General features: G+C 34.1%; 9 protein-coding genes across 10 annotated transcripts; 6 read left to right on the top strand and 3 right to left on the bottom strand.

The window, feature by feature from the left end:
- The first annotated feature begins 901 nt into the window (after positions 1-901).
- On the top strand, positions 902-5,024 carry LOC123317873 (putative RNA-binding protein Luc7-like 2). Of its 2 annotated transcripts, XM_044904483.1 has the most exons (8): positions 1,136-1,176; positions 1,243-1,337; positions 1,480-1,524; positions 3,505-3,603; positions 3,837-4,055; positions 4,108-4,320; positions 4,418-4,635; positions 4,730-5,024. In XM_044904483.1, exons 3-8 carry the CDS (start codon positions 1,510-1,512, stop codon positions 4,803-4,805), a joined length of 840 nt encoding a protein of 279 aa, XP_044760418.1. In that variant the 5' UTR covers positions 1,136-1,176; positions 1,243-1,337; positions 1,480-1,509; the 3' UTR covers positions 4,806-5,024. The 2 variants fall into 2 exon arrangements, with proteins under 2 accessions (XP_044760417.1, XP_044760418.1); XM_044904482.1 differs by lacking the exon at positions 1,480-1,524 and having other exon boundaries at positions 902-1,176.
- A 137-nt stretch (positions 5,025-5,161) lies between these two features.
- Positions 5,162-5,945, bottom strand: LOC123317875 (peptidyl-tRNA hydrolase ICT1, mitochondrial). The gene is made up of 4 exons (XM_044904487.1): positions 5,763-5,945; positions 5,525-5,710; positions 5,307-5,476; positions 5,162-5,253 (listed from the first exon to the last, which is right to left on the bottom strand). Exons 1-4 carry the CDS (start codon positions 5,901-5,903, stop codon positions 5,163-5,165), a joined length of 588 nt encoding a protein of 195 aa, XP_044760422.1. The 5' UTR covers positions 5,904-5,945; the 3' UTR covers position 5,162.
- A 166-nt stretch (positions 5,946-6,111) lies between these two features.
- Positions 6,112-8,093, top strand: LOC123317868 (signal recognition particle subunit SRP68). The gene is made up of 3 exons (XM_044904478.1): positions 6,112-6,311; positions 6,372-6,721; positions 6,774-8,093. The coding sequence occupies exons 1-3, from the start codon at positions 6,224-6,226 to the stop codon at positions 8,022-8,024; spliced, it is 1,689 nt and encodes a 562-aa protein (XP_044760413.1). The 5' UTR covers positions 6,112-6,223; the 3' UTR covers positions 8,025-8,093.
- Positions 8,094-8,697: 604 nt separating this feature from the next.
- On the top strand, positions 8,698-9,869 carry LOC123317877 (protein lin-52 homolog). The gene is made up of 4 exons (XM_044904489.1): positions 8,698-8,853; positions 9,060-9,149; positions 9,203-9,304; positions 9,368-9,869. The coding sequence occupies exons 1-4, from the start codon at positions 8,820-8,822 to the stop codon at positions 9,511-9,513; spliced, it is 372 nt and encodes a 123-aa protein (XP_044760424.1). The 5' UTR covers positions 8,698-8,819; the 3' UTR covers positions 9,514-9,869.
- Positions 9,870-10,178: 309 nt separating this feature from the next.
- LOC123317879 (cytochrome c oxidase copper chaperone) lies at positions 10,179-10,658 on the top strand. The gene is made up of 2 exons (XM_044904491.1): positions 10,179-10,418; positions 10,495-10,658. Exons 1-2 carry the CDS (start codon positions 10,279-10,281, stop codon positions 10,577-10,579), a joined length of 225 nt encoding a protein of 74 aa, XP_044760426.1. The 5' UTR covers positions 10,179-10,278; the 3' UTR covers positions 10,580-10,658.
- A 298-nt stretch (positions 10,659-10,956) lies between these two features.
- On the bottom strand, positions 10,957-12,784 carry LOC123317878. Its single transcript, XM_044904490.1, has 3 exons — positions 12,632-12,784; positions 11,237-11,345; positions 10,957-11,178 (listed from the first exon to the last, which is right to left on the bottom strand). Exons 2-3 carry the CDS (start codon positions 11,331-11,333, stop codon positions 10,973-10,975), a joined length of 303 nt encoding a protein of 100 aa, XP_044760425.1. The 5' UTR covers positions 11,334-11,345; positions 12,632-12,784; the 3' UTR covers positions 10,957-10,972.
- A 399-nt stretch (positions 12,785-13,183) lies between these two features.
- Positions 13,184-14,111, top strand: LOC123317876. The gene is made up of 2 exons (XM_044904488.1): positions 13,184-13,826; positions 13,857-14,111. Exons 1-2 carry the CDS (start codon positions 13,494-13,496, stop codon positions 14,109-14,111), a joined length of 588 nt encoding a protein of 195 aa, XP_044760423.1. The 5' UTR covers positions 13,184-13,493.
- A 203-nt stretch (positions 14,112-14,314) lies between these two features.
- Positions 14,315-15,794, bottom strand: LOC123317872 (putative nuclease HARBI1). The gene is made up of 3 exons (XM_044904481.1): positions 15,089-15,794; positions 14,840-15,015; positions 14,315-14,782 (listed from the first exon to the last, which is right to left on the bottom strand). The coding sequence occupies exons 1-3, from the start codon at positions 15,600-15,602 to the stop codon at positions 14,315-14,317; spliced, it is 1,158 nt and encodes a 385-aa protein (XP_044760416.1). The 5' UTR covers positions 15,603-15,794.
- Positions 15,795-17,784: 1,990 nt separating this feature from the next.
- On the top strand, positions 17,785-22,597 carry LOC123317869 (potassium/sodium hyperpolarization-activated cyclic nucleotide-gated channel 1-like). Its single transcript, XM_044904479.1, has 7 exons — positions 17,785-18,247; positions 19,040-19,270; positions 19,355-19,517; positions 20,320-20,608; positions 21,397-21,602; positions 21,656-21,865; positions 21,990-22,597. The coding sequence occupies exons 1-7, from the start codon at positions 17,970-17,972 to the stop codon at positions 22,206-22,208; spliced, it is 1,596 nt and encodes a 531-aa protein (XP_044760414.1). The 5' UTR covers positions 17,785-17,969; the 3' UTR covers positions 22,209-22,597.
- Positions 22,598-22,695: the final 98 nt, after the last annotated feature.

The following is a 22,695-nucleotide window of genomic DNA, read 5'->3' as shown; positions in this document are numbered from 1 at the left end:
AAAGTTATAACCTCAACCCCTATATTTTGAATAGGAAAGATATTTAAAAATAAAAAAGTATCTTTGAAATTTGAAAAATTGGGTACTTTGGCTGAATACAACTCTGTTTAAAAGATCCACAGATGTGTAGTGTCACAGAGTTAGCTAGTTATTCTGAAGGTAATTATGTTTTTCCAGAGGCGGCACAGCTCATTATAAAAATTTAAAATGGCTATATCTTTTTATAAGGGCCGAATCAAAAAAAAAGTGTTTCAATTGACCTCAAGAATCTACCTTTAAAATATTTGTACGAGTCAAATACTCACCCTGTATATTCACACCTACTTAAACATTTCGGATCAGCAGACTTTGGCGGACCCCTTTTGTGTGCCCCACGTGATAGACAAGTGAGATATCTTCTCTTTCCTCTATCTACGGTGCCCTACAAGTGTTGGTTATGTTAGGTTTCGAGTGGTTTTCATAAATCCTCATCAATTTTCTGAGAAAATGACTATTCTTGACTGACACAATTCAAGAAGATATGGCTATGTCATAAATGGCTTGTTTGCCTTCATTGAACTCAATAATCTTTATTGAGGTCAATGTTTGCCCCTCAAGAGACGAGTGACGTCATTCCGAAATGCCTGTAATCAAATTAATGGGTTCAATTATTAAAGACCATCCATAAGTTCAATGTTGAAAGGAAACGAATGTTTTGTGAGAGCTATACATCGAATGATCATCAATTGTTGCTATTTTTGGGGGAGGGGCTGTAGCCCCAAAGCCCCCTCTCAGCTACGCCAGTGCCAGAGACAATGTTACTCTATGGTTCAATTGGCCTAGTGTTTCCCCCTGGAGGCGCGCATAGTAAGAATAAGTAAAATTACTCAGTGGTTTAAGGCTTTATGCTTCAATTTTGACGTTTAACTGACGTAAAGTGTACGTACGCAGAAATCGGTAATCAGAAAAGGAGCCCATTTCTCGTAGATACCGCAATCAGCCTTCGCATTATAGCATCTTGGATTGTGAACGCCCTTGATATTCTGAACGAGTTCTATTAGAACAATAATTTCCCTTGTTTTAAGCGTCGCAAAAAAATCACCTATTGCACTCTTGTTGTGTTCCTACAATCAACAATGTCGGCCCACGATCAAATGCGAGCGATGCTCGACCAGTTAATGGGAACAGGACGAAATGGTGGGTATAAATTATGAAAATTTTTCAAAGAAACGATTTCTTGGATCTAATCATATCTATTTTCAGGGGAAAACAACAAATATCAAGTGAAATTTAACGATCCGAAAGTGTGCAAATCCTTCCTGCTGAGCTGTTGTCCACATGAAATTCTCTCATCAACGGTATGTTTCCAATATAATTTATTCTCCCTGTTTTAACTAGTCACTTCATTTGTGTTCTAATTGGTTGTGCAGGCAGATGCTTGTCTGCAGATAAGATGTTGAAGCAATATTCGGTGAACTAATATGCGAAATGTATTTTCAGAAACTTCAATTTTCTAATAAAGTGGAATAGATGTTGATTTTGTATGTAAGTACTCGGACGTACGTATTAAATATTTTGACTGTAGGTATTATTATCTTGAAGGGTCTATTGTGGAATTTGACCAATTAGAGATTATGATGGTTTGAAATTATTTCCAGGAAAATATTGATTTTGTTATCAAAATTCTCTACTTCACCTTATTGAACGAACACAATTTATGATGAGTTTATGCAGCCTCCCTAATAATTAAGATATCATCAACATTAGTGAAGTAATGAGAGTGGTTTTAGACAACTTTCTCTGAGAATTATTAATCGAAATGTGGTCAACTCCATTGGCTTCTTTAGAATGAAAACCCTGCATACACCCACCATAAGCTAAGAACTTGGTTGTTAGGTGAAGAAGAAAGTGCTTATGTGTCTTTTTCTGTTTCGGGACTAAAAACAAGACTTAGGGAAATTGCGTGAATACCACATTAATTTCTTGGCCATCAGGAAAACCTATCTTTAGATAGTTGCCTTTATGAAAATAGACAAATTTAATACTTCGTTTGCTTTCCTGAAAAGGTCAAAAAAGGACTTGAAATAAATTGAAACAAAATTGACTTTTGATATACTTCAAGCATCTGATTGATCTGAAGTTTGGTCTAAATGTATGAATAATCTCCCATACAACTTTTTCCAAGCTCAAGAAAAGCTTATGTGTTTGTCTTACACATGACATTTGCCTCATCTTCGAGAATCTATTTATTTGTAAGAGTTAAGGTTTTGTTGGATTAGATTTTATTTTAATACTTAGTTCAGTTGTTATTGTAAAAAATTACAAAATCCACTTCAGCCACGTGTGATGATTTTCCTCATTCATTGATGGTAAATTGGGAATATCATCAATTTGAGAAATAGAAAAATCTGATTAATTTACTTCCAAAGATGAAAAAAAAAACCGCATTGTTTGTTTTCTATCTAAGAATACTCATATTTCCAATATATTCAGTAAAAATCTCCGAATCACAATTCAATATTTTTCTGGAACTATCATCTTGACAAAAAGGATTTCTCTAAAATCGTCTATTGAAAAAAATGATCAATGTTCTTTGTGAATACGCTGTACCTACAAAATTCAGAATTCCATTGGTATAATTTTATTTAGTATTCGAAGATTATTGATTATTTTTAACTAACGGCTATGCCCGATCTGAAGGTATGGTGAAGAAATTTCGTAGATACAAGTTAGGGTTGTAAGCAGAATAGCTCCGTACTTGGTAAGTAAACAACCTCAAACTTGAATCCAGGTCAACGTATGCATGTAACGTACTACATACAATTTCACAGTAATATTCAGGAATTTGTGAGTATAGAACGAAAAAGTCTGTCGAATTCCTCCTATCTTTTGTGAGTATTCCTTCGATGTTTTAATCTAGGAAATTGTCGTGCCTACAATTGGCAATTTTTACGAATATCGTTTGATAAAAGAAAGAAAATCCGATGCAAAGTTGGACTGTTCAGGGATTTTTACTGTGATTGTAAGTTTTTCATTTATATTTTCACTATTATCTTTATTTGTTGTTTTGTATAGTCACAGCATTAGTTCTTCAAAAGGACATACAACATTTAGAGTTTCGTATAAATTTTCTCGCAATGTTAAAGCTTTCATTAATTGGCTATGATCATTTCGGCTATGAAAAAAAAAGGATATGTAATAAAAAAAATTATGTTCACTCAGGTAATTATGAATGTTGATAGGAGAACAAGGAATGTGCAGGATTCAAAGTTTCTATAGAGCCACGCTGTTACTGAACATATTTTTACAAATGCTGAATCCAGATACCCAAGTATAGACTCGAAATGTAATCTTATATAATAAAGCAAGGTATATCGGAAAAGGGAAATGGCTTGTTAGGAAAACGTATGTGACTCTAAGCTGTGATTATATAAAAATGAATCAAGATGTTCGAAGAAACGTATCATTTCCCATTTATGTAACTGTGCTCCTTGCAATTTCATTAATGCATAAATTTTTTCACAGCGCATGGACTTGGGGGAATGCCCTAAGATTCATGATTTAGCTTTGCGTGCGGACTTTGAGAATGCTCAAAAAACTAAGGACTACTTCTATGATCTTGATGTGAGTATTTTCTTCTCATGCCTCTGAACGACACTGAATTTCAATACTTAATCAATCCTGAATAATCACAAATATATGAAATGAAACAGTTCCATGTGACCAGGTTTTAAGTACCAGTGAATAGTGATCTATAAATCACAAGTAGAAGATCTGTTTTAAGTTATTGAAATTCGATTGTCGAGAAATAAGACCATCTCTACCTCACTAAGAAATGCTTGTTTGTATTTCCTTAGGCTATGGAACATCTGCAAGCATTCATTAGCGACTGTGATCGCAGGACGGAGTCTGCCAAACAGAGACTGGCCGAAACTCAGGAAGAGCTCAGTGCAGAGGTGGCCGTTAAAGCCAACAGTGTACATGAACTTGCTGAACAAATTGGACAAAAGCTGGCCAAAGCTGAACAGTTAGGACAGGAAGGTTTTGTGGAAGAGAGTATGAAACTCATGGAAGAGGTAGGTTAAGATCCGTAAGATGTTCAGGCAGCATCTGATGTCGTTTTCGTAGGTAGAAGAACTTCGTAAGAAAAAACTGGACGCTGAGCAGGAATACAGGAACTCTATGCCTGCCAGCAGCTATCAACAGCAGAAACTGAGGGTATGCGAGGTGTGTTCTGCGTATCTTGGCATTCATGATAATGACAGGCGTTTAGCTGACCATTTCGGTGGAAAACTTCATCTGGGTTTCATCAAAATTAGAGAGAAGTTGGCTGAACTGGAGGTAAGTTTTCTTAGAATGTATAAACTCTTGAATATATATATATATATATATCATTTACCACCTTGATGACCTACCACCATTTGAAAATGTACTTCAGAAAACGTCTGAAAAGAGGAGAGAAGAAAAGCGTAAAGCTGGTCGTGGCGAAAGAGATAGGGAGGACAGGGAAGAAAGAGGATACCGAGATAGACATCGAGAACATTATGTAGGCGGCAGGGAACTTGACAGAAGGTCCAAGAGACACAGATCTCGATCTAAGGAACGCAAGGATAGAGAAAGAAATAAGGAGAAAGAAGAACGAAGTAAAGAAAGCGGGTAGGTGCTTATTTTATTTTGAGCTTCATAAACTTCACGAAAAATAGATAATTCGTTGGCCTGGGTTATTAATTTGTCCCTTTTTTTTTTTCAGAAGCAGATCCTATCGTTCTAGGTCGAGAAGCCGTGATCGTGACCGTAGATCTCGTTCCCGTCACTCAAAGCATTGATTAGTTGTTACAGAAACTCTAATCTAAGTTTTGAATATTAGTTATTAAACCATGAACCTATTTACCCTGTTTCTGTAAACGAGCTAAGTTATTCCTAAATTGTGGATATCTGTACAAATTATAATTCTTTAAATTTCATAAATTTACAATTTATGTTAGAGGTGATATAAAGTTAAAGCACTGTAGACATAGGTATGGAATAAAGGAATGGAAAAATTATCAATATTTTTCAATATCGCAAATGAGAAACACCAATCACCCGAAAAAATTTAAACAGAACTGGGAATATGAGACTTTACATACCAAAATTATTGGATGAAACCAAAAAAAAGGAATTTATAAATAATTAAGTCTAATCTACTCAACAATTATATTTTGACTCCTTTCGTTCTTTATCTGTGACCTCATTCTTTTAAGTGCTAACCTTTCTCTATTATTCTTTTCTTGCCTGAAAAATCAAAGGGATATAATATGAAATAACTTTTATACTATCAAGGGTACCTCTTTCGGATTCTATCTATTGTTTCTTGAGTGGGTACTGATTGAACCTCTAAAGAGTTCCTTATCAGTGCCCTGATTTTAGCCAAACAATCTGCTAAATTCATTTGCTGGTAACGTGTTAAATCGGATCGAAATACCAAACAACCATCCTTAGTTATTTGATTTTTACACTGCAAATTAATACATCAATCTCACGCAATAACTGAATCCTTAATTACCTTCTCTAATAATTTCATTTTGATATTGTCGTTCAACCAAGAGGCAGATTTAACATTGAAACGAACGTCTACTTTCGTATTGACTTTATTTACATTCTGACCACCTGGTCCAGAACTTCTACTGTATGATATATCCAATTTGTCTAATGGAATGTAGCCATTGAATTCATTATCACTTTCTGGGGGCTGAAATATAATAAAGGTCATTCAGTGTTTTCATTCATTTTCTTAAACTCACCTTAGATACATGGGTCAAGCGTAGGCTGCTAGATGGATAAAGAGTTTTCAAAGAAATCGCACTAGAAAATGAATTAAACCTTGTAGAATTATTCAGAATGTACGGAATAAACTGTAGTGATTTTTTTATTGTATTCATCATTTATCAGATTTGTTTTTGCTGTGGAAACTACAGTTAAATTAAATGACAGTGACGATGACACTTGACACTTCTCTTCAAACCATACCTAATAATTATTAGGTCTATGCTTCAAACTGACTACTTTATTTTTCAACTATTTTACCGCCATCACCAGAAAAATCAATTAACTTCACTCACACTTCAACTGTCACAAATTGTGAGCAGATGGCAAATGACGTGTAATGTCAAAATTGATCAGTGAACAGAATCACTTCGTGATTACACGAATGACATTCAGTTCTGAGAAAGTTTGGGATAAATATTTTTGATAATTTAGTAGGATGACCGTTGAAGAAATTATTCAAACGAACGCACCAGAGGGAAAGGGAAAAAATGCTCAAGAAGCCCTTAAACCTTTCACGCTAGAAAGTGAGTCCGAAGAGCTCACAATCCAATCGTTTTTTTCATAACATCTGGATGTTCTTTTAGTTTTGAAATTGATCAAAGACTCTCAGCAACAGCATGGATTGAGACATGGGGATTATCAAAGGTACAGAGGCTATTGTTCGAGGAGAATTCGTAGATTGCGAAAAGTACTCAAGTTACCCCAAGGCGATCGTAGACATTTCAAGAAACGAGATGTTTCCGATACTCATCTAATTAATCCTAAAGCTGATGAAAGATATTTGCATATCTACCTTGTATTAACAGAGAGATGCTGGGCATATGCGATGCAGTTAAGACAGGAATCTAATACTGAACCAAGAAAAAAATTCCATCTAATTCAAAAATTGAGGAAAGCAAGTGTTTATGCTTTGCAACTCGAGGAACTGTGCAAGGTTGTTAAAATTTATTTCCATTATTTTGAATACTGAAACGGTTTTTTTATAGTTTGAAAGATGTGATGCTAGGACAAAATTAGAGTCACAGGCTTATGCTGCGTGGATCCAAGGCACTCTAGAATTTGAGCTGCATTTATGGATGAAAGCGACAGAAAACCTGAAAAAAGCTCAAGTCATTTATGAGAAACTTGCATCAACTTTACCTGAGGATGATCAGTTGCCCTATAAGCAAAGAGTTGAAGAAATTGCTCCTAGTTTAAGATACTGTGCTTATAATATTGGAGATGAAAAAACTGTTGACATACTCGAACTGAAGAGTCAAGGAGTTCTAGAAAATTTTGAGACTTTAGTAGCACAAACTAAAGAAAAAACTATCAAGGTGCTCCATGAAATTCAATGGTTTGATGTGAAAGTTCCAGTGATAATCGAACAAGTACGTATTTTCCTGATTGGTATTGAAGGATTAGATGATTCTCTCAAAAAAGCTGAAAATATCCAAGCTAAAATAAAGATTCTTGAAGATCTCTTCATTGATCTCCGTGATGTTATATCATTGGCTAGAGAAGGTGCTCGTAATGAGAAACAAAACCAAGTCCTTCTTTCTTACTTACTTTCCATTCGTGTTGAAAGAACATCGCAAAGAAACTTGCTATTAGTTCAGCAGACCAGAAGGGCACAAGATTGTGTTCGTTTATTGGATATTGTTATTCAGCAAACTAACGAACTGGCTCAAAATGATGATATCAAAAATGATGGAAGAGCACAAAAACACTACAGTGATCAGATAAGTGCTTATAAGATTTTGAGATTGTATTACTTGGCCAAAACTCAAGTAGCTCAAAAACGCTGGAGGGAAGCTGCTGCCTTGTATGATCTAACTGAAAAGGCCACAAAGGAAAAATTGCCCAACTATAATTTTCCTGAATTGGAGCAACTTGTTGATCATGTAAAAAAAAATGTTGAAATTGAAAAAGCCAAGGCTCAAGCAAACTTTGTACTGGAAAAAGAAGATGAAAATGTAACTGTAGTACCACAGAAAGTTTACAAGAGTAAGAAGCCGTTAATTGAGAGATTAGATGATTTCCGAGAGGAACCACAGTTACTAACCAAAAATCCAAATTTGGTTAGTTTGCCTACTAATATGGAGCCCATACCTGTGAAACCATTGTTTTATGATTTGGCGCTCAATTTTGTAGAATTTCCAGATTTATCTGAAAAACTTGAAGGAACTCAAAAATCTAAACAAGGAGCAGGAATTTCTGGTTTCGTTAAGGGTCTTTGGGGATGGGGAAAAAATTAATTTCATTCCTCTGAGTGAAAACATTTTTCTTTATGTTAATTTAAATAAAAGTTTTCATGAAGAACGCAATTTTTCAATTAAAAGCCATCAAAAACCTTAACAACCTTCTAATGAAGCAATTCTTGTGCCACTGCATATAGGCAACTGCCTATGTACCAAACTTGGTAGCTCTCAAAAATGAAAGAAACTTTTAATTAGAAGCCAACACATTTTGCTCTACAACACAATCCTTTGAAAGGTACTTATCGAATGTCATTTATTTATGTCTTATTTTGTTAACAACATAATGGGACCTACAACGCATTTTTTTAAATCTTCATTCAAAAACAGGGTGATTGATTATTAAAGGGGTAACCATTTGAAGTAAGAAAAAAAGGATAATGCACAAGCATGGTAAAAGTTTTTCAAAATTTTTTTTATGAATTATGAAAGTTTTTTGCACAGTAAAACAATAAAGTTGAAGGGAGGCGGGCATATATAATCGATCACCCTGTACAATAACATCAAACTACCCCAAAACAATTATAGCATAGATTATAATTTGTTGCTCTTACTTGAAGGCGAAGCGTTAAAACATCGCTATACGAATTCTATTCTATATTTTGGTCTATATAAATATAACATCCCGCATACGACGATTGAGTATTATCTGTAATTGCAGAAATCTTGCATATTTGTGACAATATGTAACATAATTCAAACCTTTTTTCAACATAACCTTCCCAACAAAGTGATCAATTTTTTGAATTACCGCCATTGTAGGGAATTCATATTCGCAGTTGGTATTAATGCAAAATGGCGTCGGAGAAACCCGGGAGCGTTGAACAAGGTAATGGTTTTAATGGAATTTCTCTTTAAATATTCAATAAATCTCAATTTTTTAGTGCCTGTAAACTTTTTTATCACTTTTTATTCAGTGAGGCAATTTTAGGGATGGCGCCATTCTCGATGTCAAGCAATTAACAAAATTTTCTGCTAACAAATTTCATGTTCAATTTGACTGTCAAATCATAATTGATTTTCTCGAACTTTCAGATCAAGCCAATGCACTGAAGGAACTAGAAGCTAGTTTGTATAGCATGGAAATTTTGGATAGGGCTTCACCGGAGTTATGGCCTGAAAAATGTGAGTAAAACGACTGAAATACGTAAATCAAGCTCATTTCATATTTCCTTCAGTTCCTGGAATGTCAGAATACGCGAACGGTTTGACCCCTCTCAGCACAACAAAACTTCCATATTCAAAGGAATTGAATCAGGAAGACCAAAATTATATGCACCGTAAGAATAAGCATTTCGCGCAGTATATTTTTTAAATTTTGTATTCGTGAATTTTCATTTCAGAATTGGCCTCTTTACCAACAGCAGAACTTATAACTAGGGTGAAGCAGTTACATGATATTGCTTATCAGTTGGGTGTAGAAGAAAAGAATGAAGTGACTAGGGGAAAGTATTTGAATTTGTTCAATAAGAAACGATCAAAGAGTTGAAGATGTACTAGACTGATCATTATACAGTGAAGAGAAGACTTCAGAGGTATATCGTGTTGCTGTGTGGTGAATATGATCCTCCACAATCATCATACTTGTTATCTCAATAGTATTTGAAAAAATTTTTTCTTTGATATTCAACTTGCCCTCTGTAAAGACTGAGTTGAGTTTCATGTAATTTTTAGTTTTCCAATTTTCTTGTAAGAATAATTTTCAATTATATATTATGAACTTTGCTACAAGAAAATGATTATATATATGAAAAGCAACTCGTAAGTCCTTGAAAAATTGTTATTATAGATTTAATTTCTATAAATGTTGTGAATAAAATGTATATATTAAACACTTACAGCGAATTTTGATAATTTTTGAGCCAATGTTTTTTCAAATATCTTCTCCTGTTGCCTTTTCGAAATATCGTATGATGTATGATACAATCCAGCATTTGAAACAGAGAGGGGCGAGATATGGCCAGAGACGTTGAAACTTTAGTATAAGGAGTGCTATTTTCCTTTAATTCCCAACCTGTATATCAACAAAATATGAAAATATTTCTAATCTGAATAGTTTTATTCATAGAGGAATAATAGAATAATAAAATCTTTTGTCCCTACTTAACGCAACTTCTGTGGTGAGATGTCAAGTGACAGAAAGCGGAAAAAATTAAGGTTAGACTCAGATTAGAGTGGTTAGACTTCTTGCGCAATTTTAGCTCAGTATTTACAGATACATCGACAACAAAAAATAACACACACACGTTACAAGATGGGAAATGCGAACCAAAAAGTAGAAGCGGCAGCGCCAGTTAAGGAAATAGCAAATTCAACATCTTCAACCGATGAACAACCAAAAAAATTGAAACCTTGCTGTGCTTGCCCCGAAACAAAAAGAGCGAGGGATTCATGGTACGTTTTCTATCTGGATATCTGATCTTCCATCCCTTTAAATTGAAATACTTCGCTAATGTTACACATATTTCAGCATAATCGAGAACGGAGAGGAAAACTGTCAGCACTTGATTGAAGCCCACAAAGAATGCATGAGAAAGGCTGGTTTCAATATATAAGGAGAATTTACTGTATTGTAGATCTGTATATAATTTTTGATTAGTTATTTAAATATGGTTGATAATAAATTTTAGAATGCAACTACTTGCTTCACTAAATAAAGCATGCATCAGTCAAAAACCATTGCCAAACAATTATTGATATTTGTATGACGAAAAAACTTATTACATATCATTGATTAGGAATAGATTGATAGCACCCATTAGAAGATATATTTAAAACTGCTCTAAAGTAGAGCATGTAAAAATATCAAAGAATAATAATTAGAAATAATCTCTCCAATAAAATTATCTTGAAGTGGAATAATCGTATTAATGAGGAATACATACAAGAGATGAAAGTTGATATAGGATATTTCACCAAAAAAAAAAAGTGAAACATTACGAAATGTCTTATTGAATTTTTAACAAATTCATATTTTTGTCCAATTCTATTGATATTATATCTGTTATTCTCAGGATTGCTTTCCTGGCTGTTTTTGGAAATGGAGTCCTGAGGTTGTCAACTATTATATTTTCAAAATTCAAATCGATTGCTCTGATGACACAAGTTATACTTGTATTATCATACATCTGGATATGACATTTCAACTTGCTTGCTGAAATATGTACAAGTTATTATCATGAAATCATAACTATATTTTTCGATATGCATACCACATAATGACGAGATGAAATATAAGTATCTACTCCTCAAAAAGGCTCTGCATTCTTGTTCCTCAGTATTTTCGTTCATTACCGTATTCTCTTCCATTTATAAGAGATTATTATGCAGTGTAGAGAGAACCGTGCTAGGTCGGTGAAAAAAATCGTACTCACAGATTCCGGGTCCCAGATTACGAAAATGAAAACGAGAAGTCTGCAATTCTCTTAGTTTTCCCAAAAAAAAATGGGAAAGTTTCCTTCTGGAACGTGAGGTTAGTGATAGTTATAGTTTGTTTTCTCCTTTTTTCTTAATCAATACTCATTGGAAATGTTCGATTTAGGTAATCTCAATCATTTCCAGTCAAAAAAAGGCTTTCATTTAGCCGAAAACGATGATTTTATATATTGTTTACATCCGTAGGAGTCGTCATTGCCGCCATGATATTTCAACATACGAACTGTCAAACATTGCAAACTATGCAACGTTGCCAATAGTACATATGTGTAGTTAAATTGAAGAAATTAGTTCGAATATTGCTTGGGAAAATATGTTTTTAGTTCTTATACAATATTTTCACGCATTGGCATATCAAATTATTATAGAGCTGTACAACCCCTATAACCACCTAACCCTTCCATTAGGAAAGGTTAGGTTAGGTTTAAGGGTTTTGTCATGGTGTTTTTTCAAGGATCATTTTTGAAAACACGGTCAAATTCGTAATGGCAAAATGAATAGAGTCTTTTCAGAGTTTCCTACACCAAAAAAGTATCATTTTAAAGATATTAATAACACGAACCATTCAGGAATAACGACAAGTACCTATCATAATCAAACTTCTAAAGTTCCCTTTAACCCTGGTAAAAAAAGACAATGGAAAAAGCATTAAGCAATGTGACTGAAAATTTTATTAGTTAACTGGCAACTAACCATAGGTTAGCATAGGTTATCTATGCAGCTAACGCATATGGAATAGTGAACAAAGATATGCTTTTCCTATCCCAACAGTTCGAAAGGAATTTGCTGACCAACCAGTTTGAGACTTGGCAACGTTGCATAGGAACAGTTCGTAGCTCGAAACATCATGGCGGCCATGATGGTTCACAACGGATGTAAACAAAGTATAAAATCGTCGTTTGCGACGAATTAAAGGCATTTTTTTGGCAGGATGATCTTGAATGTTGATGAATTTAACATTTCCAACGAGTATTTATTAAAAAAATAGAAGAAAACTAGCTCTAACTATATATAACCTTACCTTCCATAGGGGAAACTTTTCCATTTTTTTTTGGAAAAACTGAAAGGATTGCAGAATTCTCGTTTTCATTTTCGTAATCTGGGACCCGGAATCTGTGAGTACGATTTTTTTCACCGACCTAGCACGGTTCTCTCTACACTGCATAATTACCGAAATTTTATATACAATAAAAAATAAAATACTAGTACTCTTGCAGTGTTTAGTTTGTTGTTGTTTATACATACACGTTTTGTATCTGTCAGCTGTCGTAAGATTTCAAGCCCGTTTTACACTTTACGACCATCGGCTAAGCCCCTCTCACACTTCAGAATCGTTAGTTAAGCCACCGTCACAGTTGATGACCGTTAGTTAAGCCCTCTCTACATTTTGGTTGAACTTATAGAAAACGGATTTTTGCCTTTTTTTGTATTTTGATGTCAATGACCTACACTTCAGGAGTGATTATATTAGGCGATTTTTAGCGTGTTACCGGTTACTTGTGGTTATGTCATCTGAAGTTACCGTTGTATTTTAGCGTGAAACCGGTTACGGAGGGGAAGTGATATGACGTCATATCCAACGTCATTAGTATTTACCGCAAATAACCCAGCTCGCGATCAGAGTTATAAGCGGTTACAAATGATTTTTGAATGTCTAATTGACACGCTAGAACGAAAAAACACGATCCGCTATTTATTCTGAAAGTGCTATATCTATTTAAAAAAGAAATGGAGGCAAGGACTACAATCCTTTTAAATAACCGTGGACGAGATTACAAAGTCATAGTCGATGTGGAGACTGCAAATATTCTTTTAAATGGTAGAGTTCGTTATAAGTATTAGGTACTAATATGCAATGGACTGAAACTTTTTTTAGACCCAGCCGCTGCGGAGGAATTTATTTTTTCTCATCTGCAGGATAATACTGAGCAAAATGTAATTGAGGATGAAGATGCGGCAGAAGCTACTAATGCTAATGCTCCCTTAATTTGGATTAAAAAAAAACCTGATTATATTGATCATGCGGCGACAGAAATGTTCTTATCATTGCGCGAAAAATATAGTTCACAGTTCGACGACAAAAAAACTAATAAATCTCAGATATGGAGAAAAATTTGGAAGGAAATGGAAGAGGCAGGGTATAATTTGGGTGATAATGGAGTGGAGAGATGTCGGCAAAAATTTGCAAACCTCCAGAAGCAGTACTTGGCTCATTTGAATCACATGAAAAAGACCGGATCTGAACAGAGAGAACAGCCACTATACTTCGACAAGATGCATAATCTGCTTCACATGAAGGACAAAATTAATCCGCAAAACCTTCAAGAATCTACCGGAGCCAGTACAAGTGGAGCATCCAGAAACAACATGTTGTCTCTGGACATGTTGTCTCTGGACATGTTGTCTCTGAATGCATCTGTAACTCAAGAAATTTCCGAATCGACCGGAACAGCGGAAGCTATACGAAATAGATTCCGAAATACGAAAAACTCAGTAAGACCTGAGAGTTCAAATGCGCAACTCTTAGATTTGTGTAAAAGACAATTTGAGGAAGATAAGGAAACTAAAAAGCGACTGATAGAATTACTTGAGGAGCAAAATAGACAGAGAGGCCAAATGTTAGAAATTCTTTCTAAGTTAGTGGGGCGATAGGAAATTAATTATTTGAATTAGACTCTTTATTTATCGTTCTTACATGCGAAACCGAAAGCTTGCTGAGCGCTTCTTTCCGTTATCGCGTATATACCTACCTTGTTTTGATGAAATTTGATGAAATATGTTATTTTATTATTTTCCTGTTTGTTGAAGGCTGTGATTTAATTGATAATATGAAATTGTTTATTTAAGAAATGTAACTAGTTTATTTGATTATTGTGATACAATTCATGTGCTATCCTATCCCTTTTCAGCTTTCCTAATTCCCTGTCATTATTATGTTGATTTTCTTGATCGAAATTACGTTCTTCAAGTACACATATATCTTCTTCCCATTCATCATTGTTGAGATAGCAAAAATTGTGAATAACACAGGCAGCTGTTACAATTTCAATTGCTTTTGCTACACAGTATGTATTTATAAATTGTAATTTTCTGAATCTTCCCTTTAAAATACCAAATGTATTTTCAATAACAACTCTTGATGAACTCAAACACTGATTATGATACTTCTGTTCTCTTGTCAAATTATTATTTTGCTTGTAAGGAGTCATGAGCCAAGGTTTTATAGGAAATGCACTGTCTCCTAATAAATGTTTGTCGGCGGGAAAATATATAGAAGGTCCGTAGGATTCTATATTTCGAAAGAACTGAGAATTTAAAAACACCTGAAAACGATAAGAAATATTATTGCTCAAGTTTGATAACTTCATCTTTCCACATACCCTTGAATCATGAGCTGACCCAGGGAAACCCACAAACACATATGTCAGTATATGTGATGCTGAACAAATTGCCATAAGATTTATCGAATGTTGCATATATCTATCCACGTAGCTATCATGTTGACTACTAGGGACTTTGATATTTATGTGTGATCCATCAATGGCACCAATCACTCCTGTGAATAAATGAAAGTAAATGAGTAATACATAAGGTATATGGTATATTTACATATAGTATAGAGGACCTACCTGGATATGTAGTGAACCCATTTTCTAAATGTTCAAATTCTTCACTTGTCTTGGGCCAACATATGATTTTATTTTTCATGTGTACCAGGATATAAAGACAAGAATTTACTATGTTCATAACAGTGGAAGGTACCAGGTCGAATCTGTACGAAATTGAATGTAACGAATCCGGATGTGCTATGTACCAGAGGAAAACAAGCAATGCTTTCTCTGGGGGAACTGGATGTCTGCCACCAATATACCTTTTTTTTATTAAACAAAATTGATCGTTAACAACCACCATATCCAATAGTTTTGAGAAAGTTTCCTTTTTCAGGCGAAATAGTTGGAAAAATGTAATATCATGCATTACTTGTACCCAGTGTTCATCAGGAATGGATGGCCTGTAATATTCCTCTCTCATCCTGAATGAGACGTAATGTGTACTCAATCTACGGTTTAATAATTGTAGAATATATTCGATTGTATTATCGAACATATCATCTGCGATGAAGCAAACTATTTGCGATTCCATTTCAAAAATAAGGGAGAAAATAGTCGAAACTGACGGTAGAAGTTTTTTTTGACGTTAGATTTTTTTTTTCTGACGGGAAGGAATAACCAATTTTTCTAACCGCTCTATTTTTGCGATTCATACTGGTTATTCAAATCATTCTTCCCGCGGAAGAGTGGGGGGTAACCGCAAGATACCGCTAGTAACATAACCGGTAACCATAGACTTAATAAAGCGTGGACTGGCCCTGCGAGAGAGAACATTGTCCGGAGAATGAGATGCAAAGCTTTTGGGCCTTGTCAAAAGATTGAGGTTAATCTTTGTTTACGTGCTTGAATATCGTGAAATAAATATTTACTTTTTTGCGTTTCTAGCTCTCGATAGTGGTTGTTTGTAGTGATTTCTGTGAAGTGACTTGCGGTTGTTTGAGTGTTAATAAAGTGAAGATTATTGTTCATTAATTTTCAGCTTTCGGCAGTAGTTGAAGTGATTTCGGTGAAGTGGTGTAGAATTTTCATAGTTTTATCATTACTGTTCTTTTTTTCACTCTTTCACTTTTTATATTTTCAGGAAGTAGTAAGTAATCATGCCTTGGACCTGTGCTGCATTCAATTGCAAGGCTCGATATAAGAAAGGCGAAAATTTGAAATTTCATTCGTAAGTAGTCTTGGAGTGATTCTGATTGTAGTTGTAGTAAAATGGTATAATTTTAGCTTTCCGAAGGATGAAATATTAAGGAAAAAATGGACTTTAGCTTTGAGGAGAATAAATTTTAACCCTTCAGCTAGCTCCGACAGGACCTAGACAATAAAATCACGAACTAGAGGGAAGAACTTCAGCATACATCAGAGCTCAATCCTGTTGATATTTCTGAAATCCAGGATGAGTGAATGTTTTCCTTAGCGGAGAGTGTGAAAGCATACAGAAGGTTTTTCTTCTGAGCTGGAAATCATTTGTACACCCAATTAGACAAATGGCCTTTTTACTAATTTTGGAAATAATTAGTTTATTTTCAGAAGTAAGTTTTTTACTGTTTTAATAGAGAAAAATTAAAATAATTTTATGCCAGGTCAAGAAGAAGGCTACAAGGCCGAGTATTGACGGTAGAGAAGAGGACCAGATACAGCTGAGCTCAATCTTTTTGATATTTGTGATATCCTAGATGAGTGAATGATCTCCTTAGCGGAGAGTGTGAAAGCCCACCGAGAAGAGAGAATTTCCCTTTTACGCTGACAGGCTGAAGGCGTATATTCAATAAAAAATTAATATTAAATTTAATAAAAATCTGTCCAATTTTATATTTTTCACATCGCTAATATACAATATATTCAATAAATACCTTTCAACTGATAATTTTATTTATTTATCATCCTTCTTGGGGACTTAGATAAACCTTTGGGTTTAAAGGAATACCTCTGTATGTTTTCTGTATTGCTAAAAGCACCTCTACTCAAACAATTAATCATTCAAATAGTTTTTTCAACTACCTTGACTGGGAATTTAAGGAATGTTGGGTGTTCAATATTGCGAACTGTTTCTTTGACATACTTAAATCTCAGTAATTGTTTTCCTGAAAACTATATAAAATAATTGATTCATAAAATTAATTGAAGAAAGATTCAAACCAAAATTTGATTGTACCAAAAAACGCACTATTACTTGTCTTCTATCTTCAAATAGTGCATATTAGTTATTTCCCTTATTTTAGGGTTTTTTCTCCGAAAATTTCCGCATAAATTAGTTCTCTTACATAAATATTATATATTTCCATTGATTCAAGTAACGATTTTGCAGTAATAGGACCGGAAACCAGAAATAAAAATAATTTTCGCTCGGATTGATTTTCGATCAAATTCGTCAATTGCTAACAAATTTCAAAGCATAATTACCTCAAACTGATTTCTGATGATTCCTCAACATGTTTATAAATTATTTTGGTCAAAATGATCATAAGTTTCTTTCAAATACTAGAAAAATTCGTGTTTGACCAATGCTTTACCTTAGTGAAATTAAATCTTTAGCCCAAAGTATGTCTATCTCTCTCGGTGATTCTCTCTCTAATGCTCCGGACATCCATTTCTTCCCGAGAGTCACGTGACGGCCAGTCCATATATTATTATGTCTATGCCGGTAACACGCTAAAAATCGCCTATTGTTGATGTTTAATCGAAAACATATGTATATAGGTACCTTCTCCGTAGATCTGAAATGAAAATTGACCTGGTCGAGCATTTTATTAGATATTTTTTACTCACTCTGTAAATATATAATGCCGACGTATTTCAGCAGAGAAGATAGGTACTCAAATGTACTTCTATGGGTTAAGTAATAAATTTCATGCGAACATGTAAAATTTGATTTTTATAATTTCGACTTTAATGACACATAATGGCAACAAGACCAGCTCTTCAAGATGCCGTGCATTATAGAGTAAAGAGGGTTAAGGGTCACAAATGCGCTTTAGTTTGCGAAGCTGACCCTGTAGCTAAATATATAAAATCAGGACCTTTCATTCCTTTAAGAAGAAAATTTAGAAAACTAATGATCATCAGCCCCAGAGATCCAAGGACACATTCTTTTGCGAAATCTTTGAGTAGGATAAAAATTGAGGAAACAAGACATTTGGAGAACTACTATTATATCATACACCCTTTCAGCGATTTTCAGTAAGTTCACGTGACAAACCATTTGGAGCATTGGACTCCCAAACGCATTGTTATACCTTGCATACAAATTGATGCAGTGGCGGCTCGTGAATATTCATCATGGGTCAGCGATATAGTTTATCCAACCACCTTGAATTTGTTATCTTTCAAAAAACAGCTCGACGTATCAAATTTTGTAAATTCACAATTTGAAATTTACCTGGTTTTTGTTGATTTCTCCTAGAACATAAAAATAATTTTTTAAATGAATATCCATATACCACATATATTTTATGTGTTAAATGAAACCATGAAATTCGAGGTAGTTTAAAATACAGGTAAAATGAAGAGGAGCCATCTCCGATAGTGGGTGCGGCAGAGAACTTGCTGATTTGAATAGAAAAATACTTCAGATATTTGAAAATCACCACAAAAAAGTATACTCTTTTGAATTTGTGTTTGTTCATTTTATATCATTAGATATTATGATTACTGAAATTCAGTTCAAGTTGGTACAACCAGAGGGGAAAGAGTTCCTCTTTGATACAACATTGTGACCTCTATATAGAGAAATACTATCTTGAGCCGAAGATAATCATAAAATTCAAGATTTTTCAGTGTGAGAAAACACTTTTTCCAAGTTACTACAACTAGAACGAAATCTTAGAAAAAAATATATCATTTTCTGAGTTTTATTCATATAAATATTGAAAAACTTATACTCAACAACAATAATTCTTATTTCCGATATTTTTCAGAAAATCTGTGAAGGAAATTTTGTCAATTGATCATAATAAAAAATTTATTTTTCAGTTTTATTTGGCAAACAATAATGACCTTAACGCATTTGATGATTTTGATCATTATGCCCATATACTCTTTAGGCAAAGTAAGCAAAACAAATCTAACCACTCAAAAGAGAATGTTCAGATTCATATTAGCTTTAGATTCGATCTGTTGGATGAATATTCTTTTGAGCTTCATCATAGGATACCATAACAAGAAGAATGATAAAATAATTTTATTCCCAAAAAAAATTATCGTGTAAGTATTAACTCAAAAAAAAAGATATATTCTATAATAAGATGAAATGAGGATTGATCGATTAATTGTTATATAATATTTCAGAAGGTACTTATGCACACATTTCGTATTCGATTTCATATCCACTTTGAATTATAATTTATTTTTTGGAAGAATATTTGGAGCTAATTGGTACACGAGATTTCAATGGGCTCTTAAGTTGATTCGCTTGATAACTATCAATGAATACTTGGATAACGTACAATTGGTGAGTGAATTGTTTCGAATATAATAACAAAGAATATTAACCTGATACTCTTTGATAATATAGGCATGAAGATGAATCTTTATCTGGGGCATGCAAAAAAAATATTATGATTTCCAACTGACAACAACATATGACTGTCTGTTTTAAATGGCAATCAAGAATAAATGCCAGTTCAAATTGGCGATTCCATTTGTCAGTTCGAACTAGAACTTACACATATTTCAGAATTGCTAGTTCAAACTGACAATAACTTATGTCTAAGTATCAGTTTGAAATGGAAATTATGTACAATTGTCAGTTTTACCTCAGGTTTCATTAAGCTTAATCGGGGAATCAACACTTGATTGACGAATAGACGTCAATTTGTTTTCAATCGATAATTCAGTCATGATCATTCAGAATATCATTCTCGCATCAAATTGTGATGTTCATACGTCCATTGAATTATTCTCAATTGCTTCTTTTTAAATGTAGGTATTCAGAAATGAAAAGGTTTCAGTGATTTCGTTTTGGAAATCGAGTGACTGTCAAATCGTTGATCGGATAATCAAAGTTTTATGAAACCATCCATTATGTATAATATCTGGCCGTTCAAAGGTGATAATTATACATAAGTATTCGCCAATTTGAACTAGCATTTCCAGATGTCCAAACTTACGATAGTACGTTGTACGTCTGACAATTTCTACCTTATTTTCTGGCGGAACCATATGTTTCAACTGCGGATTATTTGTACTCCTGTTATATCATCAGGAATACACAATTCTGTGACATATCGATAATTTCTACATTTTTTTTTCAGAGACTTGCTTTACCTAACTTCCTATATAGAAGCTTCAAATATACATTATTCACCACTGTTATATTATTGTGGTTAATGTTCGTGGACTATGCTTTCGACTACTATTATCGTAGAGTCATCATACACATCGACTTAGCACACAAGTTTTTCCTTGCTGCAGACAACATTTTGAGAAGGCTTTTCTTAGTTGATATTTACAAGGGACAATACAAATATATAACTCCATTGGATTTGTATGTTTCCTTCATTACTCTGCAATGTGGTAAAATATTTGAAATATGGTTACTTGGTAAGAAATTTTTTCATTTGACTCTTCAACATATCTTGTTCGAGGGTTGCTATTACAATGAAAAAAAAACATGAGACTTTCATATAATTTTTTTTGAGCAGCCCCTGCTTAGTTATAGCTCTCTAAAGCTGGCACCTGGAAAGCAATTTTCAATTTTTTTCTTAGAAATCATAAAGTTCGCAGGAATGAAATAGCGCAGACATTCTATGGGAACGAGAAGGCAATAGAGTCAGCATGATTATACGCCTGTTGTAGTAACATGAAGCATTTATTTTTAAGATTTAAATTTTTTGGTATATCAATGCACAGACATCTCCCAAGATCGGCTGTTAGAATGCATGTCAGAAACATCGTGTAGGTACGCACATGGTGGAGAAAATAATTAATAGTAATTTTGCTTTTCTGGAATTTCAAATGAACGCTGTTACGCTAATATACGTATAATCGATATATAGATTATACAGGGCGAGTCTTCGACTTGTACAAATATTTTAACAGTAGATTATTATTGAGGTCAGAGAAAACACTTTTTTCTTATACCATTTTTTCCGGCATAAATTGCCAGGTCCTCCAAGTGGTCGTACTAGTGAATAATACCGTCTACAATTTTGTCGATACATAATGAAATTCTGACTACTACTGGTCAACGAACTGGAAGGGAGGTTGAGAATCCCTGCTATATGGTAGGCACACTTGCAGAAAAATAGAGCGTCAATAGCCCTAAGCAACAGCAAAAAGACGACAAAAATTAAAAGAACCGCATCTAATGAAGTGATTTTGTTATCCAGCCAAAATATCCCAAATATTCGCGAGTTACACCATGGTTACCCTCAGATACCAGACGTTAATCCACCAGATCAAGGCTTATATACGTTTCAAAGACCTGCCGAAGAGAATGAGCAGGCGGATATACAGTTACATCAACTTCAGATTCCAGTATTACATCTTCAACGAGAAAACTCTGATGGATAACCTCTGTCTGACCTTGAAAAAAGTGAGTACGATTTGTGATTCGAATACGATCTCTTCATGTTTCATGAATTCAAGCAAATACTCTGGCACACTTGTCAAAATCTGGTGACGAAAGTGGAAACGTTCAAAGAACTGCCGCCAGCCGTTCTTATGAAATTAGTTACGATGATAAAACCGGAGATCTATCTTCCTAACGACGTGGTGGTGCAGGCTGGAGAGGTTGGGAGCGAAATGTTCTTTATTTATGTCGGTGTATTGGCAGTATTTACAGAGTCTGGTAAAGAGGTGAGAAAACCCTTGAATCATCATCATCAAAAAACCAGTTTTTTTTTGGGTAAAATCGATGCACCAAGAAATTACCATTTGGTACAGCTCAATGTCTTTGTACCAGACAACTTTTATTTTTCAGATTTGCCATTTGTCAGATGGTACCCATTTTGGAGAAATTGCCTTACTCTTGAACGAACCCAGAGTAGCAAGCGTGGTAGCAATCGACTTTTGCGAGCTATATCGCTTGACCAAAAAGGATTTCAACGAAGCAATAGAACCTTATCCGGCTGTAAAGGAGAAGATATTGAAGGCTGCTTATGAAAGGTTCCAGGAAACCAGGAATATTTCACCGAAATGATTTTTTCATGAGGAGTCCTTCACCATTTCAATTTCTTTGTTGAGTATTAAGAATAATTGTACAATAAAATCACTTACTGAGCTGATATAGCCTCCAAAAAAAAAATTTCAGATTGTAAGAATATAGCTTGTTTCTTTTCTGAAAAAAAGGTTGTGAAAAAAGTAAGATCACTTCTTTGAGATCACAAAATGGTTTATTGGAGCCATATGATGCTTTCATACAAAGGAAATTAATGCATTCCAATCTGGAAATTACCAATTCATAAGTAGACCGCAACTTCGGAGGAGCAACCATAAGAAATTTCTGATTTTCAGACATTTACCATACAATGTTCATCAGAACAAAATTATAAAATATACTATGATTCAATGTTTTCAGAAGAAGTGTTTATTGTCACAATGTGTGGTTAAAATGTGAAAACTTTCAATTTGTTTGAAATAAAAACACTAAAATAAAAATAAATAAATTATGGAGTGAAATATATAAA

This window comes from Coccinella septempunctata, chromosome 7 (genome assembly GCF_907165205.1).
Source record: "Coccinella septempunctata chromosome 7, icCocSept1.1, whole genome shotgun sequence".
NCBI lineage: Eukaryota > Metazoa > Arthropoda > Insecta > Coleoptera > Coccinellidae > Coccinella > Coccinella septempunctata.
The sequence above is the reverse complement of the archived record's forward strand: the minus strand, read 5'-3'. Positions and strand labels throughout refer to the sequence as shown.

Bases quoted from the DNA above. Each gene is read 5' to 3' on its own strand.
- LOC123317873 (XM_044904482.1), top strand. From the start codon at position 1,116: ATGTCGGCCCACGATCAAATGCGAGCGATGCTCGACCAGTTAATGGGA. The intron at 4,321-4,417 runs GTAAGTTTTCTT...AATGTACTTCAG, and splicing joins AGAAGTTGGCTGAACTGGAG to AAAACGTCTGAAAAGAGGAG. The intron at 4,636-4,729 runs GTAGGTGCTTAT...TTTTTTTTTCAG, and splicing joins GAACGAAGTAAAGAAAGCGG to AAGCAGATCCTATCGTTCTA.
- LOC123317875 (XM_044904487.1), bottom strand. From the start codon at position 5,903: ATGATGAATACAATAAAAAAATCACTACAGTTTATTCCGTACATTCTG. The intron at 5,477-5,524 runs GTAATTAAGGAT...ATTAATTTGCAG, and splicing joins AAATGAAATTATTAGAGAAG to TGTAAAAATCAAATAACTAA. The intron at 5,254-5,306 runs GTACCCTTGATA...TTGATTTTTCAG, and splicing joins ATAGATAGAATCCGAAAGAG to GCAAGAAAAGAATAATAGAG.
- LOC123317868 (XM_044904478.1), top strand. From the start codon at position 6,224: ATGACCGTTGAAGAAATTATTCAAACGAACGCACCAGAGGGAAAGGGA. The intron at 6,312-6,371 runs GTGAGTCCGAAG...ATGTTCTTTTAG, and splicing joins TAAACCTTTCACGCTAGAAA to TTTTGAAATTGATCAAAGAC. The intron at 6,722-6,773 runs GTTGTTAAAATT...GTTTTTTTATAG, and splicing joins AACTCGAGGAACTGTGCAAG to TTTGAAAGATGTGATGCTAG.
- LOC123317877 (XM_044904489.1), top strand. From the start codon at position 8,820: ATGGCGTCGGAGAAACCCGGGAGCGTTGAACAAG. The intron at 9,150-9,202 runs GTGAGTAAAACG...TATTTCCTTCAG, and splicing joins GGAGTTATGGCCTGAAAAAT to TTCCTGGAATGTCAGAATAC. The intron at 9,305-9,367 runs GTAAGAATAAGC...TTTTCATTTCAG, and splicing joins AGACCAAAATTATATGCACC to AATTGGCCTCTTTACCAACA.
- LOC123317879 (XM_044904491.1), top strand. From the start codon at position 10,279: ATGGGAAATGCGAACCAAAAAGTAGAAGCGGCAGCGCCAGTTAAGGAA. The intron at 10,419-10,494 runs GTACGTTTTCTA...CACATATTTCAG, and splicing joins AAAAGAGCGAGGGATTCATG to CATAATCGAGAACGGAGAGG.
- LOC123317878 (XM_044904490.1), bottom strand. From the start codon at position 11,333: ATGGAAGAGAATACGGTAATGAACGAAAATACTGAGGAACAAGAATGC. The intron at 11,179-11,236 runs GTATGCATATCG...TACATATTTCAG, and splicing joins TTTCATCTCGTCATTATGTG to CAAGCAAGTTGAAATGTCAT.
- LOC123317876 (XM_044904488.1), top strand. From the start codon at position 13,494: ATGTTCTTATCATTGCGCGAAAAATATAGTTCACAGTTCGACGACAAA. The intron at 13,827-13,856 runs ATGTTGTCTCTG...TTGTCTCTGGAC, and splicing joins GTGGAGCATCCAGAAACAAC to ATGTTGTCTCTGAATGCATC.
- LOC123317872 (XM_044904481.1), bottom strand. From the start codon at position 15,602: ATGGAATCGCAAATAGTTTGCTTCATCGCAGATGATATGTTCGATAAT. The intron at 15,016-15,088 runs GTAGGTCCTCTA...ATTTATTCACAG, and splicing joins TGGGTTCACTACATATCCAG to GAGTGATTGGTGCCATTGAT. The intron at 14,783-14,839 runs GTATGTGGAAAG...TATCGTTTTCAG, and splicing joins GGTCAGCTCATGATTCAAGG to GTGTTTTTAAATTCTCAGTT.
- LOC123317869 (XM_044904479.1), top strand. From the start codon at position 17,970: ATGGCAACAAGACCAGCTCTTCAAGATGCCGTGCATTATAGAGTAAAG. The intron at 19,518-20,319 runs GTGAGTGAATTG...TTTTTTTTTCAG, and splicing joins ACTTGGATAACGTACAATTG to AGACTTGCTTTACCTAACTT. The intron at 20,609-21,396 runs GTAAGAAATTTT...TTTGTTATCCAG, and splicing joins ATTTGAAATATGGTTACTTG to CCAAAATATCCCAAATATTC.